Source organism: Helianthus annuus, chromosome 4, assembly GCF_002127325.2.
Source record: "Helianthus annuus cultivar XRQ/B chromosome 4, HanXRQr2.0-SUNRISE, whole genome shotgun sequence".
Lineage (NCBI taxonomy): Eukaryota > Viridiplantae > Streptophyta > Magnoliopsida > Asterales > Asteraceae > Helianthus > Helianthus annuus.
In genome coordinates this window covers 192,523,612-192,541,441 of record NC_035436.2, presented here as the reverse complement: position 1 = coordinate 192,541,441, position 17,830 = coordinate 192,523,612, and the positions used below count along the sequence as shown (strand labels likewise).

Sequence of the window (17,830 nt, the reverse complement as noted above, 5' to 3'; positions counted from 1 at the left end):
AGTGATAACTAAACTATCATGGTGAGGATCCTGAATGTTAATGCGATCATCCTCATCAAATGTTATCATCTTCCCTTCTGAGACACTTGAGGTTCTAATAGGCCTTTCTCCATTATCCATTTTTGATTCTTTTGCATGTCTTTTGGCCGCTGAAAAGGATGTGCCACAAATGTCTGATCCTCCGGATATAAAGTTAATCACTTGTGCGTTTGCCGGAGGTGCTGGAGCCTTTTCAGGGATCCTTTCAGGATCCTGGGTCTTTTGCTTTTTTCTCCCCAATAATTCTTTTAGATGCCCCTTGCTTAGCAGGTATCCAATTTCTTTTCTTAAGGCTATGCAATCTTCAGTTAGATGCCCGAAATCCTCATGGTATGCACACCATTTGGACTTGTCCTTAGTCCCGGATGGTTTATCATTCTTCCTGGGCCATCTGGCTTTTTCACCTAGGTTCTGCATTGCAAGGATCAGTTCATGATTATCAACGGAAAAACAATATTCTGAGATTGGAGGATATTCTTCATCATCCTCTTCTTGGTCAACAGCATGCACATTCTTGTTCTCGCTTCTATGGTAGGATTTGAACTTGTTGCTTTTGAAGGAGGATCCTTGTTTATCTTGTTTTGAGGATCCTACTTGTCTTTCCTGGATCCTCTTGTCGTCCTCTAGCCGGATAAACCTGAGTGCTCGAGTTCTTACTTCATCTAAATTCCTGCATGGTGTCATAACAAGATCATCATAGAATAATGAATCCTTAAGCAGTCCCATTTTGAAGGCTTCAACAGCCGTAGCCATATCCAAGTTGGGAATGTCCAAGGATTCTTTACTAAATTTAGTTATATAATCCCTTAATGATTCATTATGATTTTGAGTTATCCTGTACAGATCACTAGTTAATTTTTCGAATTTTCTGCTACAAGAGAATTGGTTATTGAATAAATTAACTAAATTAGCAAATGAAGTAATAGAGTAGGGGGGAAGACTTAGCAGCCATTTGAGAGCTGATCCAGTAAGAGTGGATCCAAATCCTTTACATAAGCATGCTTCCTTCAATTTTTCTGGGATAGGATTGATTTCCATCCTCTCCCTGTATTGTGCTACGTGTTCCTCTGGATCCGTTGTACCGTCATACAGCTTCATGGTAGGGATATGGAACCTTTTGGGTACTTCTGCATCACAGATTGGTGGTGCAAAGCGAGATACCTTATGGCTCCCATCTGCAATTTCAGGTATAGGTTTAACTACTCCCGGAACACTCGAGATCATGTCTTTTAGTTTCTGTAATTCTCTGGCCATAGCATGATTGACACCTGTATCCTGCATGAATCCATGGTTAGAGGCAAGATAATTATTCAAAGCGTTACCTCCCATCGGGTTCAAATTAGGAACGGTGGTTGTGAATCCATGTTGCTGGGATTCAGGGACAATGGAGGGACCAGTGGAGGCTATAGTCTGCATCGGGATGAAGTCCCCTTGATGGACATCCGGACTTCCTGTCTGCAAACTTCTTAGGGATCCTGTCATCGGGAAGGATCCTGGTATCTGGGACGATCCTGGAACAAAGTAGGATCCTTGAAATTGCTGTGCACCCGGATAGACTCCTGAGTTTACGAAGGATCCCATATATTGAGGGTAGGATCCTGCAGGCTGAAAATGCGAGTCTGATGTCTGAGCCATTGCTGCCGACTTGAGATGTAATCCTCTTGACTCCCCAATGATCTGTACGTCCGGGATCCCCGATGGCTGGGAAGTGATTATTGGAGTTTCGAAGCTCAAGGATTTGGGCATCAGTGGGGAATGATCTTCTGCCGCTTTCTTTTGTCTTTTGAGATCTCCAATTTCCCTGAGGATCCTGTCATTAGTTTCATCCTGCCGCTGCATACGATCCTTCATCTGCAAAATTAAAGCAAACACATCACTAGTACTGGGAATAGAAGAATTCATAGCAGAAGAAGATGGAGGTTTAGAGAAAGAGGGAGTTGGTCTCTTCTCAGCATTTCTCTGAGATCCTGCCGGTGGAGGAGGTAGAGTGGTTTGTGCTGAGGTGACTGCAGACATCGCCGTGGACGTGTTCTTCAATGATGAAGCCATGTAACTCTTTGAAATGATTTCGAACAACAAAATTTTCTTATGAATGAAGCACCAATTGCCCCACGGTGGGCGCCAAACTGTTTTGGTCAAAAATCACACAAGGATAATGTAACCAAACTTTATGTAAACGGGGTATGATGCTTGGTTAATTATGAAAGTAAAGGATCACTTCCGTGATAATAGATGCAAAGACACAATGATTTATACGAGGAAAAAGCCCTTGATCAATGTATGATCTCCGGCATAAAAAACCTCGGGTGATGGCAACTACCGATCACCAACTTCAATATAATAAAAATGTAGTTACAACTTCGGATAGTAATGAGCTGAGTACAAGGATCACTGAGTGTCTAAGTGTTTGAGAGTCGTGTCGTATGTTGTGTGTCTTCTTCCGAATGAGGAAGATGGGTATTTATACATGTGTGGGTGACTTATTTTAGGTAAAATGACTAAATATCAGCTCATTACCCCTTTAGAAATAAAGACAATCTAGCCTAAATTGCTGCCCATAAATCAAGCCTAGTTTCCATATCCTGTGCAACGTCTTTCTTCGATTAAGCTCTTGCCATATTTGTGAAGACGCGTTCCTGGATCATGATGTCTAGAGCATATCCTGCTAGATGTTCCTGCAAAACAATATTGTATTGAGTGGAAGTAGCCGTTAGTATGAGGATCACCATAATGTCCCATGATCCTGATCCTGAAGTTCTGCTGAGGATCACTGTCTGCCAAAGAAACAAGGATCACTGGTTAGGATCATGTGTAAGGATCACCTATAAAAATCCAGCCCTAACAACAACCACTCGTCGGAAACCATGTCTGATCGGATTTCCCGATCAAACGGCCGGAACACCGTCCCTTTTGGGAAGATGCCGGAGGTTTTAAGGGCTGACAAGTGTGCACCATCAAAGGTGCATATTTCTTTCTCCGGATCCTGGAGAATATTCTGGTGGATGAACGTGGGAACAGAGTCGCCGGAGCTAGATCTTGTCTGCCTTGCCATATTATCACCGGAATATTGGGGAGAATGAAAAATGGAGTTGAGAGAGAAATGTGTACCTTTTTTCTTCGGTAAAGGTTAAATGAAGATGAGGATGAGAAGATATAGGGTATGATGAGTAAATATAGGCCGGGTGGTTGAAAGCTGTCACATCAATGGTCTTATCTCTTAATTGCCTCGGCCATGGTGAAAAATGTAACCGTTAGGATATCAAACGGTAACATTTTTGGGGACAATTGTTATGGGTGAAATTCTGAGCCCATATCCTGAAAAATATCTTGATATATATTTTGTTTATATTGTATCTGTTTACATCCGGGATGCTAGTTCAGGATATTGGTAACATCCTGAAAGGTATCCTCGGGATTACTAATGGATTATGTGCAGGCACGTGGGTTAGAAGCTAGCAACGTTAACAAGACCTATTCCACGGAAGACTCGGTCCAAGTCGTTCAAGGGAAGACGTTGAAGCCGTATTACTCGGTTTATAACGTTCATAATGGAATATTCGGAGTAGCCCATATTTGTAGGGATTATTGTTTGTAATTCGTTACTATAAATAGGTGGGTATATCAGATCAACTAGGACATCACAATCACACTCTCTACACTCTAACACTTGCTCTCTAGCAATTTTCACTTTCACACAAATTCGTTGTAACACTTAGCGATCTGATCTATATCCTGCACTGTATCCTGAAGTTTAAAGCAATAAGAAGAACAAGGCAGCTGCAATTGTCAGCTCCCGAGGTTTTATGCCGGCGATCTAGATTGATCAAGGGCTTTCCTCGTACATCTCGTGTCATTTACTTTACTTTCTTGCTCATTATTTGATCGTAGATACAGCTCAATATCCTGAGCCGTATCCTAAACACTGTTTTTCTAAACAACTTAACCAACATATTTTCAACACACTTTTTAGCACACTACCTCACTTAACTAATTTGATCACTTAATTGCTTCGGTAATTTTTGACCAAAACAATTATTTCAAAAAAAATATAAGCTTATCGTTGATTCATGTATATAGCGTGCTCATAGCGACACAGAATATTCCTTATTGTCGTATCATTTTTTATGTTTTCACATTCATAAAAAGTTATGGGTCGATCACCAAATATTTATGGGTATCTGAGCGCAAATATGTATTTTATCATTTTGGTCTGTATTGCTTTTTTAGATTCAACTTTTTTTTAAAATAATTGTTTCGTGAGACTTTGCTTGGAAGAAAATGTTGTTTGTACATATCTAACTAATTATTGACTACTAGCTTAACAAAACTAGTTGCTAGCACAAATGGTTGCATCGGAAAACTCTACACTAGGTGAAAATAATACAACATTAAAAGTGTGGATCACTTAACCATGATATCCAAAGGTTGAGTGGTCTCCAATCCCCGGATACTTTAAGTTATACGTGAATTTTTTTTCAAGTTTGTTCTATTTCATAACATTTATACATAATGAATGCAATAAATTTATTTTTATCTAAATTGTGATATTAAATTTATCAAAAACTAAGTTGTAATCAATATGATATACTTATACTAGATAGATCTCAAGTTTTAGTAAAATTTATATCATGAATAAAGATATTATTGCAACCGCGTATTCAAATGTATATATTAAAAATTACAAAAAAACAAATTTGTATTTATATATAAAATAAAATTTTCTTTTAAACAAATGTCACTAGTCGATATTTTATTATGTGGGAATAAATAGACAGGACTGGTCCTACGGGTGGGCGAGCTGCACCCCCGGCAGAGGCCCTATTTTTATATATATACGTTTAAAAATATGAAAACGAAAACTTATTGGGCTGTCTCTAAAAAAAATTGAGCTTTAAAACTTATTGTGCTAACTATGATATATCTAAAACCTTATAACTTATTTTGGGTCCAAACGAACTTATTTTGATCCATAATTGCTAATCCAAACTTATTGGGCCATCGATAATCCATAATTATCTAAACAACAATAAAAAAAAGAAACATTAATCGTCGTTTAAAAAAATTGTTTATTGCTATAGCATTAATCCATTCTAATACTAAATTAGTGTTATGTTTATTGCTGCAACGTTAATTGTCGTTTAAAAAACTGTTCATATAATTTGTTAAGGCTCAAGGGCCTTTTTTCGGCTCGTATGACGGACTTAAATTCTCAGGACCAGCTCTGTATATAGATTATCCCTAATTCAAATATCAACATAAATTATTAATAGGTATGTTTATTCTTGAACTTGGCTTTGACATGTGGAAATAGATCATAGATAATAATCAACAAAATAGGTGCATCCATTTTACATACATGGACCATGGCTATATGGTTGTTAGATTTGTACTCGTTCTTTGAACATATAAATATGATTAGGACGAATAATTTGTAAAATGGCCGATGTCGTGTGGTCTATATTTATAGCTTGTTTCACCATTTGTCCGAACTTGACAAACTGTGTGTGTGTGTGTGTGTGTGAAGCTTAACAAAGTGATATGTAAAAGCTTGCAATTCCACCCAAATGGTATTGCTTCTTGTTCAATCTATTGGACTTAAATGCTTCCACCAACTTTAGGTTAGGTGATGCCGTGATGGTCTGAAAAACACAGGCATTAATTTGCGTCTTCATGCAGCAAAAGGAAATTCAGGGTCGATGCACCATAACTGGCCCTTTAAACGTTTTATTCTTTCGTTTTAAATCGTACGTTGAACGAATAATAAGAGTATAAATTCCTTACTACGCTTCTTATGGAATTTTTCCTTTCTACTATCCAGCCCATAGAACTCATATATATCACCTTTTTTCTAAGTCTTAAGAATATATAAAAAGAGTATAATGGTAATATTTTAGAAAAATATGTTCTCTTTTACAACATTCTTTCGACTTAATTTTTGGTAAGATAAAAACATTTTTAATAATATTCGAGCCTCTTTCATCTCCCTTTGAATAACAATTTTTCACGAAGAAAGTAATCATTGACTCAAGGAAGAGGGAATTTAGATTTTGATAAAAAGGAATACGAACAAAACATGATCGAGTACAAACCACTAACATCACATGTTCGTCGTCCCCAAACAAACTACACTTTCGCACCAAACTAGCAATAACATGTCAAATAAATAAAACTTAAAACCTTAGGTTGGCGTGAACTCTGTATGGACAAATAGACAATACTGATTGTTGACATGAGATACTGAATGTTACATTAAACACAAACGCTATGAACTCAAAATAATCCAACATACTTAAAGAATGAAGACAAATCAATCTTTCGATTCCCATCACTTGACATTCATCATCGTAGGCTCCCATCAACTTCAATCACATATGGGTTCAATTGCACCTTGGTCCAATCATTTGTTTCCAAACGACTCAATCGATTTGCACCTGTGCACGTTCATGAAGTTTGAATTAATCTTCAAACAATTAGATGTTTGTAGTCGTTGTACCACTTGGCATTTAGGTTTGTTTCTCTCATTTGTTGCCTACAATCTATGTTACATCAAAGTTCAAATTATCCGAGAGTTGGAAATTGGAAACCTAGATCAAAGTGATTGAGAGGGAAAAGAAGAAGACAAACTAGTTGTAGAACAACGATAATCTTTAATGTAAACAAACATACGAACATAAAAATAGAAAATTGTTTTTTTATTCAAATCATAATCAAAAGTCAAAACACAAAAAAAATTACACAAACACTAATAATAGTAGTCAAAATAGATAAGAAGTTTAATCCAAAACGCGGCGAACCCTAAACTCTCGACCCCCATAAAAGCTAAAAATGTGTGAACCACCTTTCCATAGACCATTTCCACCTTTCAAAATCCCCAAAAAGCCCTTGACAGCAACTAGGGTACAATATCCGGGCACCTCAAATCAACCGTTCATTCCCCTGCCCGGAATTCGATTCCTTCCCATTTACCCCCATTCCCCTGCCCGTAAATCTTGGGCAGCCTCTGCCAAACAACAGGCTTCCATCAACTGACACTGTATATCATCAACCTATCCATACACATTATCGTGTATCTATATCTATATATATAATACACACACGCTATATTCATTATTCACATTGTTTTCTATCTCTCTCTCTATATATGAACATTGAAGAAACAGTCTCGAATCGTACACTATCTGTGAAAAATTGAAGAAATATGTGGAGAAGAACGTTGGCTCGATCTGTAACGGTGCGGCGGTTTTCAATCGCGGCGTCGACGTCATCGATTCCGAGTCCGTGTATTGTTCATAAGCGTGGAGCTGATATTCTTCATGATCCTTGGTTTAATAAGGTTTGTAGATCTGAACACAAACACGTAGTTTGTGATTAATACAGAATGTTGACCTAATTTTTGTTGAGTAGAATATGTTTATGGTTAATGTTCAGATGTTTTGATGTTATTGTGATAGAATGTGTATGAAATTATGAATTGATAATTTGACATGTTGATTGAGGCATTAGGTTTGGGGATATTGTCTGTATATGCAGGGAACATGAAAATCTATAAATTTGTTTATGATATTTGATTTGAAGCTTTATGTGATCAGACATTGTTTAATTTAAGAGTTTATATTGTAGTTTTGTGAAGTGTAAGCAATGGAGTGGGACAAATTTATGATGACCACATAGAGGGACCATCACACCTACTTTTTTGTTTATTTATTTAGATATATGAGTTAAGACACATGTGGTCTCTTTTCAGGACAACTTTCTTTTTCTTCATGAAGGAAAAATAAAATGTGAGTTTGATGTTAAATGTGGTGGTTGTGGTGGATTTGCCTTTTGAACCATTGTGCACTAGCATAGTTGTCAATAGCGATTACAGCGGTCACTATAGTTCGCTATATAGTGAACCGATAGCGAGAATAGCGACACCTTATTTTTTTAGAGTAAATTACGATTTTGGCCCCTGTGGTTATATCATTTTTACCCTTCTAGCCCAAAAAGGAATCTTTTAACATCTAAGCCCCTAACGTCTTTTTTTAACCTTTTTGGCCCCTAACACTAACCTCATCCATTTACTTTTAGGGGCCAAAATGGTTAGAAAAAAAGACGCTGCGGGCCAAAAGGGTTAGAAAAAAAGAAGTTGGGGGTTCAGATGTTAAAAATTTCCTTTTTGGGCTAAAAGGGTAAAAGTCATATAACCACAGGGGCCAAAATCGTAATTTACTCTTTTTTTTAATATAGATAGCAATTAAATATAGCTATAAAATAGCTAGATTTTAGGTTTTTGTTAAATATACATGTAAAATAGCATATATACTAGGGTATTTTGAAATAATATACAATATAAAAAAAATTAAAATTCTTTTTCTAGTGTGTCGCTATTAACAACTATGTGCACTAGTGACTAGCCCCTACATGTTGTTGCAACCATTAAATGTAGATAATGAAATAAAATGCACATGTTGAATAAGGTGAACTACTGAACTGGTGAAGACACTTGTTTTTATATTTTAAATTACGGTGGTTGTCATAAATTAGTCTTATAATAAATAGCATTATGCACTGAAACTTTGTTAATAAACAACCAACATGGCGTGATTACGTGAAAGGCTATTCAATCTTTAGGAATATTGTATTGTGTCCATCTTTGTTTATAAAAAAGAATATATTCCCTTTGTTCTGAAGAATAAAGATAAGCTCTCAGTTCTGAAAGATGATGCATGTGTTCATTGATTGAGAATTGGGATAATCATACTCTAACATGAATATATTCTTTTTTTTATTCTTTTCGTTTCAGAAACTGGTTAGGTTGTTGATTGAGAATTGGTATAATCATACTCTAACATGAATATATTCTTTGTTTTTATTCTTTCCTTTTTAGAAACTGGTTAGGTCGATTAAATAAAATTAACGCTCATGATGTTGTACTAGGATGCATATCTTATCTTGTCCCACATTCTTAATTGTTGTGATCTTTTCCCTTTGGAGTTTGGAGTTTTATTTGAGTGAAAATATCATGTTTCATTGCTAAATGCTATATAACTTTATCGAGTCATAGATCAAAACTTATTAGTTATTTAAGTATACCTGTTATGTGTTACTTTTTATTATATACTTCAAATATTTATCCAGGATATACTGCTTCATAAACTTTGATGGTTATACTTTATGTAATAATCAACTAATCCGTGTTTGTGATAATTTCAAGAGCAGGATACTGGGTTTCCTATGACAGAAAGAGACCGTCTAGGGCTTCGTGGTCTCCTTCCACCCCGTGTCATATCATTCGAACAACAATATGAGCGATTTAGTGAGTACTGTATTTTTTAAATTACGTTATCTTCAACTTATAAGTTTTTGTATTAAATTTGCTTACATACAAGAATAACGTTGAAGTTGCAACACTAATATCTTCATATGAATTATTATTAGTGGATTCGTATCGATCGTTGGAAAAGAATACAGCAGGCCAACCAGAAAATAATGTAGCCTTGGCTAAATGGAGAATCTTGAATAGACTACATGACAGGAATGAGACATTATACTACAAAGTATGTTTATTGACAAACGTCGTACCATATGAATGATTAAACATAATGTATTGATGTATAATGTTGTAAATTTCGTTTTCAGGTACTGATTGACAACATTAAAGATTTTGCTCCAATAATTTACACTCCTACAGTAGGTTTGGTATGCCAAAACTATTCAGGATTGTTTAGACGCCCACGTGGAATGTATTTCAGTGCAAAAGATAAAGGAGAGATGATGTCAATAATCTATAACTGGCCAGCTCCTGAGGTATATCATTAAGCCCAAAAGCGTGAATGTGTATACAAATTATGTGATATCTTTCGTTTTAATGTGGGAATGTCAGTTTTATATTGTTTGGTTGAGATTTTTTTGATAATTTTTTCATCTTTATTTCATAGTTGTCAATAGCGGTCCGTAGCATATAGGCCGAATGTCGCTACAGGGTATGTAGCCATAAATAGTGGGATTTCAGTAATTCATTTTATTTTTTTAAATATAAATAGCGATTAAAATATAGCTATAAAATAGCTGGATTTTAGGTTTTTGTTAAATATACATGTAAAATAGCGCATATACTAGGGTATTTTGATGGAATACACATATAAAATTTTAATTTTTTTCTAGTTTATCGCTATTTATAAAATAGCGCCTGCTATCTATCGCTATTCGCTATGTAGCATATAGGTACCTTATCGCTTTTTGTCGCTATTCGCCATTAAGATCCATTTACTTATGAATGAGTTGATTTGGGTAGTTTTTTTCTTTTTTTTTAATCTCTAACAGGTCAAAAGGTATTATACAAAACATCATCTTAAAAAGAAACAAGTCAAAATGGGTGAAGCATCAAAGTTTGTCGAAAGTTTATTTTAGTGCATAAAACATTCTAGATCATTTCATTCATAAGTTAATTATAATTTGTAATAGTACATTTCTCATGATCATATATCTATGAAAACAATCAAACATTAAAGTTTTTAATCAAAAAGTATTATGTGTCTACCCAACCTTACTAGTACAAGTATTATCGATTTTGACCCATTATTACCCATCCTGAATTTTTCTATGGATATGAGTACATTTGGAGGAAAATCTTGTAGAATAAGTTAATTTTAATTTTGATTAACTTAGTATAATCGTAAAAAAAATTATTCAGGTAGACATGGTAGTGCTTACGGATGGAAGTCGTATTCTGGGCTTAGGTGATCTTGGAGTTCAGGGAATTGGCATTCCTATTGGGAAACTCGATATGTATGTTGCTGCTGCTGGTATTAATCCACAAAGGGTATGTTTCCCATATAGAAACTTCAATTTGTGTAATATATTACTTGCATACACTGATACACATAGCTCTTATGCTAGAGGTGATTGTTTTGACCCATTTATTTCTAAATGGGCCATTCTGAGTTGTGTTGAATCTCAAACGGGTCAAAAAGCATCCCAAAAGGGTCCATGTCAAACGGGTCAAAAGTCGCCCAAAGTATATTTTTTAGTGCTTACAATCTTCTAAATGACTTTTAATTTGCTATCCAATCTTGCTATCGCAGGTCCTTCCTATTATGCTTGATGTTGGCACCAACAATGAAAAGCTTCTAGAAGATCGTCTCTGTAAGTAGCCACACGTACAATTACGCAAATTCAAAACATTCCCCACATAGAATATGACTAACCCAATTGAACGACGTAAACATTAATAGATTTAGGACTAAGAGAACGAAGGTTAGAAGGAGAAGAATACATCTCAATAGTTGATGAATTGATGGAAGCTCTTCATACACGTTGGCCAAAAGCTGTTATCCAGGTTCATTTCTTTTACGAGTGTCAATTTTGTATATTTGTTCTATATGAATGTTTTTTAAGCAGTCACGTTGAATCAGTTTGAAGATTTTCAATTCAAGTGGGCTTTTGAAACACTTCAAAGGTACAGGAAGAAGTATTGCATGTTCAATGATGACATACAGGTTAGAACTTAGAAGTTAGAACCTTTCTGCTTTAATTTCTGAAATGACATTTAAAGATCAAAATTTATGCTAATATTTTTTTATTAAAGTTATTCCATATTCATGGCTTTTTAGGGAACCGCTGGCGTTGCATTAGCTGGACTACTTGGAGTTGTTAGAGCACAAGGCCGGCCGTTATTAGATTTTGTAAACCAAAAGATTGTTGTTGTTGGAGCTGGAAGGTAGTGAAAAAATAAATAAGATTATAATAAATAGTAATAATGTTACTATTAATACTAATGTAGAGTATTTCTGATATATAATATATATTCTGTATTTTGTTTTCAGTGCAGGGCTTGGTGTTCTTAATATGGCCTATCAGGCTGTTTCAAGAATGACAGGAACAACAGCAAATCCTCAGTTTTACTTAATTGATAAAAATGTATGGTTGCACTTACCAGTTATCTTTCACTTTCTATACTGGTCGTCAGTGGCGGATCTAGGATTCACGCCAAGCGGTAACGTTTTATAAATAAGCGGTAACGAAATCGGAAAAGCGTCAAATTTTTCCAAAATTTTCACTAATTTTACACTACCGCCGGAACGCCAAGCGGTAGCGGGCGCTCCCCCTTGTATACAGATACATCCGCCCCTGCTGGTCGTCTACCTACATTTACATCAGAGGTGATATAAAAGGGTTAAATCCACTTAGTAACGTATAAGTCGTGTGCTTACAATGATTTAGTCAACAATATGAACTTGGAGTCGTCTTGGACTGTAGGTCTTACATAAAAATAATAATTCTTTTTGCGAAAATTCTAAAAGACAGTAGTTTGCAAAGGGGATTTATGACAGAATATGGAAATGTAAATGCAAAGATATCTTTAAGTTATGAATTTTGGTTGTCGCAGGGTTTGATTACAACAGAGAGAAGCGGTGTTGACCCGTCAGCTGCACCATTTGCAAAAGCCATTGGTGAAGTTCAAAGGATAGGACTCCAAGAAGGATCTGATCTCCTTGAAGTGGTACATTTTTTATTTATAATTTATGAATTCTTTTAATTTAAAAGGGCCCATCTTCTTTTTCCGTTTCTAAATCTAGATTCTTTTAATCTTTTGCAGGTAAAAAAGGTCAAGCCTCATGTCCTTCTAGGTTTATCAGGGGTTGGAGGTATTTTCAATGAACAGGTGAGTAGTATTTTCACTGTGGTTTGCCCTAAATCTATAGCATTTCTTTATAAAGATATTAAAAATACTTTAAAATTTGCTTTGTTGTGTCCTTTTCGTTACAAGTCATATCTTGTAATTATATGTAAACATTCAGGTGCTTAAAGCTATGCGAGACTCGGACTCCCCTAAACCTGCTATTTTTGCCATGTCAAATCCCACAGATAATGGTTTGTTTTTGTAAAGGCCTCATATATCTTCTTTTATGGGAACCATCAGTTTTTTTCGGTTAATTTTTGTAATTTTATAAAACAGCTGAATGCACTGCTGCTGATGCTTTCAAACATGCTGGTGACAACATAGTTTTCGGGAGCGGGAGCCCTTTCCAGAATGTCGATCTCGGTATTTTTTTTCAGCTAATTCCTATTTTTTCTGTATAAAGTTTCGCTACTTTTGTCTATTGCTTCATATCAACTTAATTGATACATGTGCAGAAAATGGGAAGATTGGCTATGTAAATCAAGCAAATAATATGTATCTGTTTCCCGGGTATATGCTTATAATATATGTGTGTGTGTGTGTTCATAGTTGCTGTTTTTTTATTGAAAATCGGTCATTTTTTTATCTGATATCTTTTGCTTATCCAGTATTGGTTTGGGAACTCTGCTTTCTGGTGCTCGTATCGTATCTGACGGAATGCTGCAAGCAGCATCTGAATGGTATGAACTAAATAAAAGCTAATCACTGTATTAAAATAAAATATTTAATATATTTCCAACATATAAAATGACTACACAGGTGAATTCTAGCTAATTATTTTGGTGTATACAGTCTTGCGTCGTATATGACAGAAGAGGAGATCCAGAAGGGTAAATTCTATCCATCTATTGGCAGTATTCGAAATATTACTGCTGAAGTAGGAGCTGCTGTGCTTCGGACTGCAGTCATTGAAGAAGTAGCCGAAGGACGTGGTGATGTGGGACCCAAAGAGCTCACAAACATGTCAAAGGTACATTTCAATTCTCCACAATTTTAACAGTAGAATTATGTTTGTTCAATATAGCGAACGACGTTAATCAGGCTTAATTATAATGTTGAATGCAGGAAGAAACTGTGGAATATGTAACGAGCAACATGTGGTATCCTGTTTACAGTCCCCTTGTTCACGAGAAATAAAGTGGCCCGCATGAGGCTGTGCAGAATGCAGATAGTAAAAACTGATTGCGTCATAAGAGGGCCTGTTAGCGGCTAAAATATGTGGCTAGGGAGAACTCAACTTGTTTGTTGTTGAGGTTCTGTAGATCAATTAACCGAAACCAATTTTGATATTTGAGTTTGACCATCATTTGTGGTCGTCCATGTAGAATGTTACCTTATTATATTTCATTATAATATAATTTATAAATTGGGTTTTGGTTTTTGCTGGTAAAATTTTCATGTAGAAGATGTTATCATTCACTAGAAAAATATATTTTAGGAAAGTTTTCGAGTAAAAAAGTGGCATTGTTTTATACACATTTTTTTTAAAATGTATAACTGGCGGATTTTAAATTATCGATACGAATACAAATGAAACCAAAACTTTTGGGTGACAATAAAGTTATTTGTTACCTTAGATACCTCTGTTAATAGAAAATTTGAATGCAGGGTTATTGTAAAAATGGGTATGATTGTGAGAAGTATAAGAAGTGTTATAAGCCATTAGATATTGTAATTAACGGTTGAGATCAAAAGGGGGTTAAATGTAAATTGTGTTTTATGTATAGGGTCTGATACTCTGATTTGACATTTTGAGGGCTGATAGTGTCTTTTAACCCATTCAAAATAAGGAAAATGTATCTTTACAAAAACCCCCTGATATCACGCACAAGCCTTCAAAATTGGAGATCAAACATATCAATTGCTGAAAATCGCTAAACCCCGTTGTGTTACAAACTTCATCGTCTCCTTCATTATTCATTGTTATCTCGAAAAAAAATTAGAGCTTTTTGATTTTGCAATCGTCATCGTGTTTTTTGGGAGAAAGATCCAAGAGCTGCAAGCGTATAGTGTGTTACGGATTCAAGAAAGTCATCTATGAGAAAACGGAAGCAACGTGTTGCATCAGTTGCATGGTGATAATTGAAAGCATGCTTCTACACAAGGATTAGAATTTGTAGGTACAACATGTTCGCGGGACAACCATTTTTATGAAGAGACGAAGGATATGAACATCAACCGATAAAAAAAAAATCAGGTGCACGTGTTTCTTTTTTACTTTGATTGTTAGTTAGGAATAAGTGGATTGTATATTGTATTTTTATTTTCGGGGTGAAAATTTGGGGAAATTAGTCATGTCACATCCCTTGTGCGTTTTTAAAACTCTAGTTCTTACACATTGAGGACAATATGTACTTCAAGTGTGGGGATGGGGGAGTAGTAAAAATTTTCGATTTTGACCCATGCATTTAAACACTACACATTGAGGACAATGTTTGCCTCAAGTGTGGGGATGAGGGAAAATTTCAAAAAAAAAAAAAAAATTTCAAAAATTTTCTTGTTTCAAAAGCGATCTTAAAAGCACAAGTAACTAAGTCAACGAGGGATGTCACAACCCATTTGGTCTTTTGTCATGGTCAAGTTCGAATTAATAACATGACGGGTATCGGGTGGTTAGTTGGGAATAATCCGCCTAAGAAACTAGTATATCATGCATATCACATATCATACCCTTATACGTGAGGTTTGAGCCACTTTTATATCATAGAGTTACATTTACATGTTTCTTTGTTGAGTGGACCATTAGTCGCGTATTGTAGAACTTGCAACCTTTGATACGTTCAAGACCATAGACCGAATACAAGCACGAGAATGATTAAGGCATTAGGTAAACCTTTTCTTTTTACACCATTTTTATATCCTTACCCAAAAATTACCCCTTAGTAGCCAACTTTGAGCCTAAACCTTTCGTTTGATAACCCACTTAGCCCATAACCATAAGCCTTTTCTTTTTAAACCCGTGTGATGAAAATTCGATTTTAGGAACGTAAGTTTGTATAGTTGTGAAAAAAAAAATTCAGAAAATGTTGCGAAAAAGAATGAAAAACCATTGAGAAAAATCCCCACACTTGTCTTTTGCTTGCCCTCAAGAAAATCTGTTTTTCACTTTCACGTGGGTCGAACAACGAATACACATCCCATTCCCCGAGACAAGGGTTAAGGTCTATTGTCATACAAAAGTTCACATTCTTTACAATCTACACATATTTAACGGTAAAGTGAAGAATCACATATAATAATGGTTATCTAAGATTAACCCGCCCGTAAAACTAACAAGTCATGCATATCCCTCACAATGTTCTCTCCACTCGGCTTAAAATTTGGCTAATATGTATAATGTATTAGCACTACAATCAATTAATCGCTCAAAACCGGTTAGAACACGTACCCGCATAGGCTTGCAACCCAATCGTTCTCCACCATTGATCACGACTACTAAGCACAAGTCAAAAGGTCTTTGAAGGGTTGTAACGGGGCTGGGCTAAAGGTAGGGAAAAGGATATTTTAAAGTGGCTAAGGTGATGAAAATTCGATCTTTATTACAACGCAACTATTTTAAACTCAAGTACACTATAAACGTCAACTCCAAGGCAATGATTTTCGCCTTTTATTCAATAACTAGAAACACATATTTTTGGATTTTTCTCAATGGTTTTTCATTCTTTTTCGCAACATTTTCTGAATTTTTTTTTTCACAACTATACAAACTTACGTTCCTAAAATCGAATTTTCATCACACGGGTTTAAAAAGAAAAGGCTTATGGTTATGGGCTAAGTGGGTTATCAAACAAAAGGTTTAGGCTCAAAGTTGGCTACTAAGGGGTAATTTTTGGGTAAGGATATAAAAATGGTGTAAAAAGAAAAGGTTTACCTAATGCCTTAATCATTCTCGTGCTTGTATTCGGTCTATGGTCTTGAACGTATCAAAGGTTGCAAGTTCTACAATACGCGACTAATGGTCCACTCAACAAAGAAACATGTAAATGTAACTCTATGATATAAAAGTGGCTCAAACCTCACGTATAAGGATATGATATGTGATATGCATGATATACTAGTTTCTTAGGCGGATTATTCCCAACTAACCACCCGATACCCGTCATGTTATTAGTTCGAACTTGACCATGACAAAAGACCAAATGGGTTGTGACATCCCTCGTTGACTTAGTTACTTGTGCTTTTAAGATCGCTTTTGAAACAAGAAAATTTTTGAATTTTTTTTTTTTTTTTGAAATTTTCCCCCATCCCCACACTTGAGGCAAACATTGTCCTCAATGTGTAGTGTTTAAATGCATGGGTCAAAATCGAAAATTTTTACTACTCCCCCATCCCCACACTTGAAGTACATATTGTCCTCAATGTGTAAGAACTAGAGTTTTAAAAACGCACAAGGGATGTGGCATGACTAATTTCCCCAAATTTTCACCCCGAAAATAAAAATACAATATACAATCCACTTATTCCTAACTAACAATCAAAGTAAAAAGAAACACATGCACCTGATTTTTTTTTTATCGGTTGATGTTCATATCCTTCGTCTCTTCATAAAAATGGTTGTCCCGCGAACATGTTGTACCTACAAATTCTAATCCTTGTGTAGAAGCAACGTGTACTTGTTGTTTAGGTCGATAGTCACTGCCGATTGTTGTTTAGGATGTTGATTCCCAAGAAACGTATTTTTTTGGTTTTGATCAATATGTGGGTAAAATGGATACTAAATACACAATCATATAAACTATGTAGACATATACTAAAAATAAAATAATACTCTAACTGTCTTATTAAAACACCCTGAAAAATACTCATGAATACTCATCCTCGGACATTTCCTCCGATTCATAATCTGCTTCTTCCTCTCCTTATGAGGTATCATCATTTTTTCCCTTGAGGGGTACATGCACGTACACTCTCGACCGTGGTATATAACACCTTCTGAATGAAAAAAAAATCCTGGGTCCGTCATTGGCAATAATATTATTTTTATTCATGATATAAATTTTATTAAAACTTGAGATCTATCTAGTATAAGTATATCATATTGAGTACAACTTAGTTTTTGATAAATTTAATATCACAATGTGGATAAAAACAAATTTATTGCATTCATTATGTATAAATGTTATAAAA

The 17,830-nt window shown here is 35.3% G+C and overlaps 1 protein-coding gene across 1 annotated transcript; it reads left to right on the top strand.

Annotated features, from left to right (window-relative positions):
- Positions 1–6,915: 6,915 nt before the first annotated feature.
- On the top strand, positions 6,916–14,085 carry LOC110937673 (NAD-dependent malic enzyme 59 kDa isoform, mitochondrial). The gene is made up of 18 exons (XM_022180122.2): positions 6,916–7,372; positions 9,241–9,337; positions 9,460–9,578; positions 9,661–9,828; positions 10,715–10,843; positions 11,106–11,166; positions 11,256–11,359; positions 11,436–11,519; positions 11,634–11,740; positions 11,847–11,940; positions 12,410–12,523; positions 12,620–12,685; positions 12,822–12,894; positions 12,980–13,066; positions 13,159–13,213; positions 13,312–13,383; positions 13,496–13,673; positions 13,769–14,085. Exons 1-18 carry the CDS (start codon positions 7,238–7,240, stop codon positions 13,838–13,840), a joined length of 1,815 nt encoding a protein of 604 aa, XP_022035814.1. The 5' UTR covers positions 6,916–7,237; the 3' UTR covers positions 13,841–14,085.
- The last annotated feature ends 3,745 nt before the right edge of the window (positions 14,086–17,830 follow it).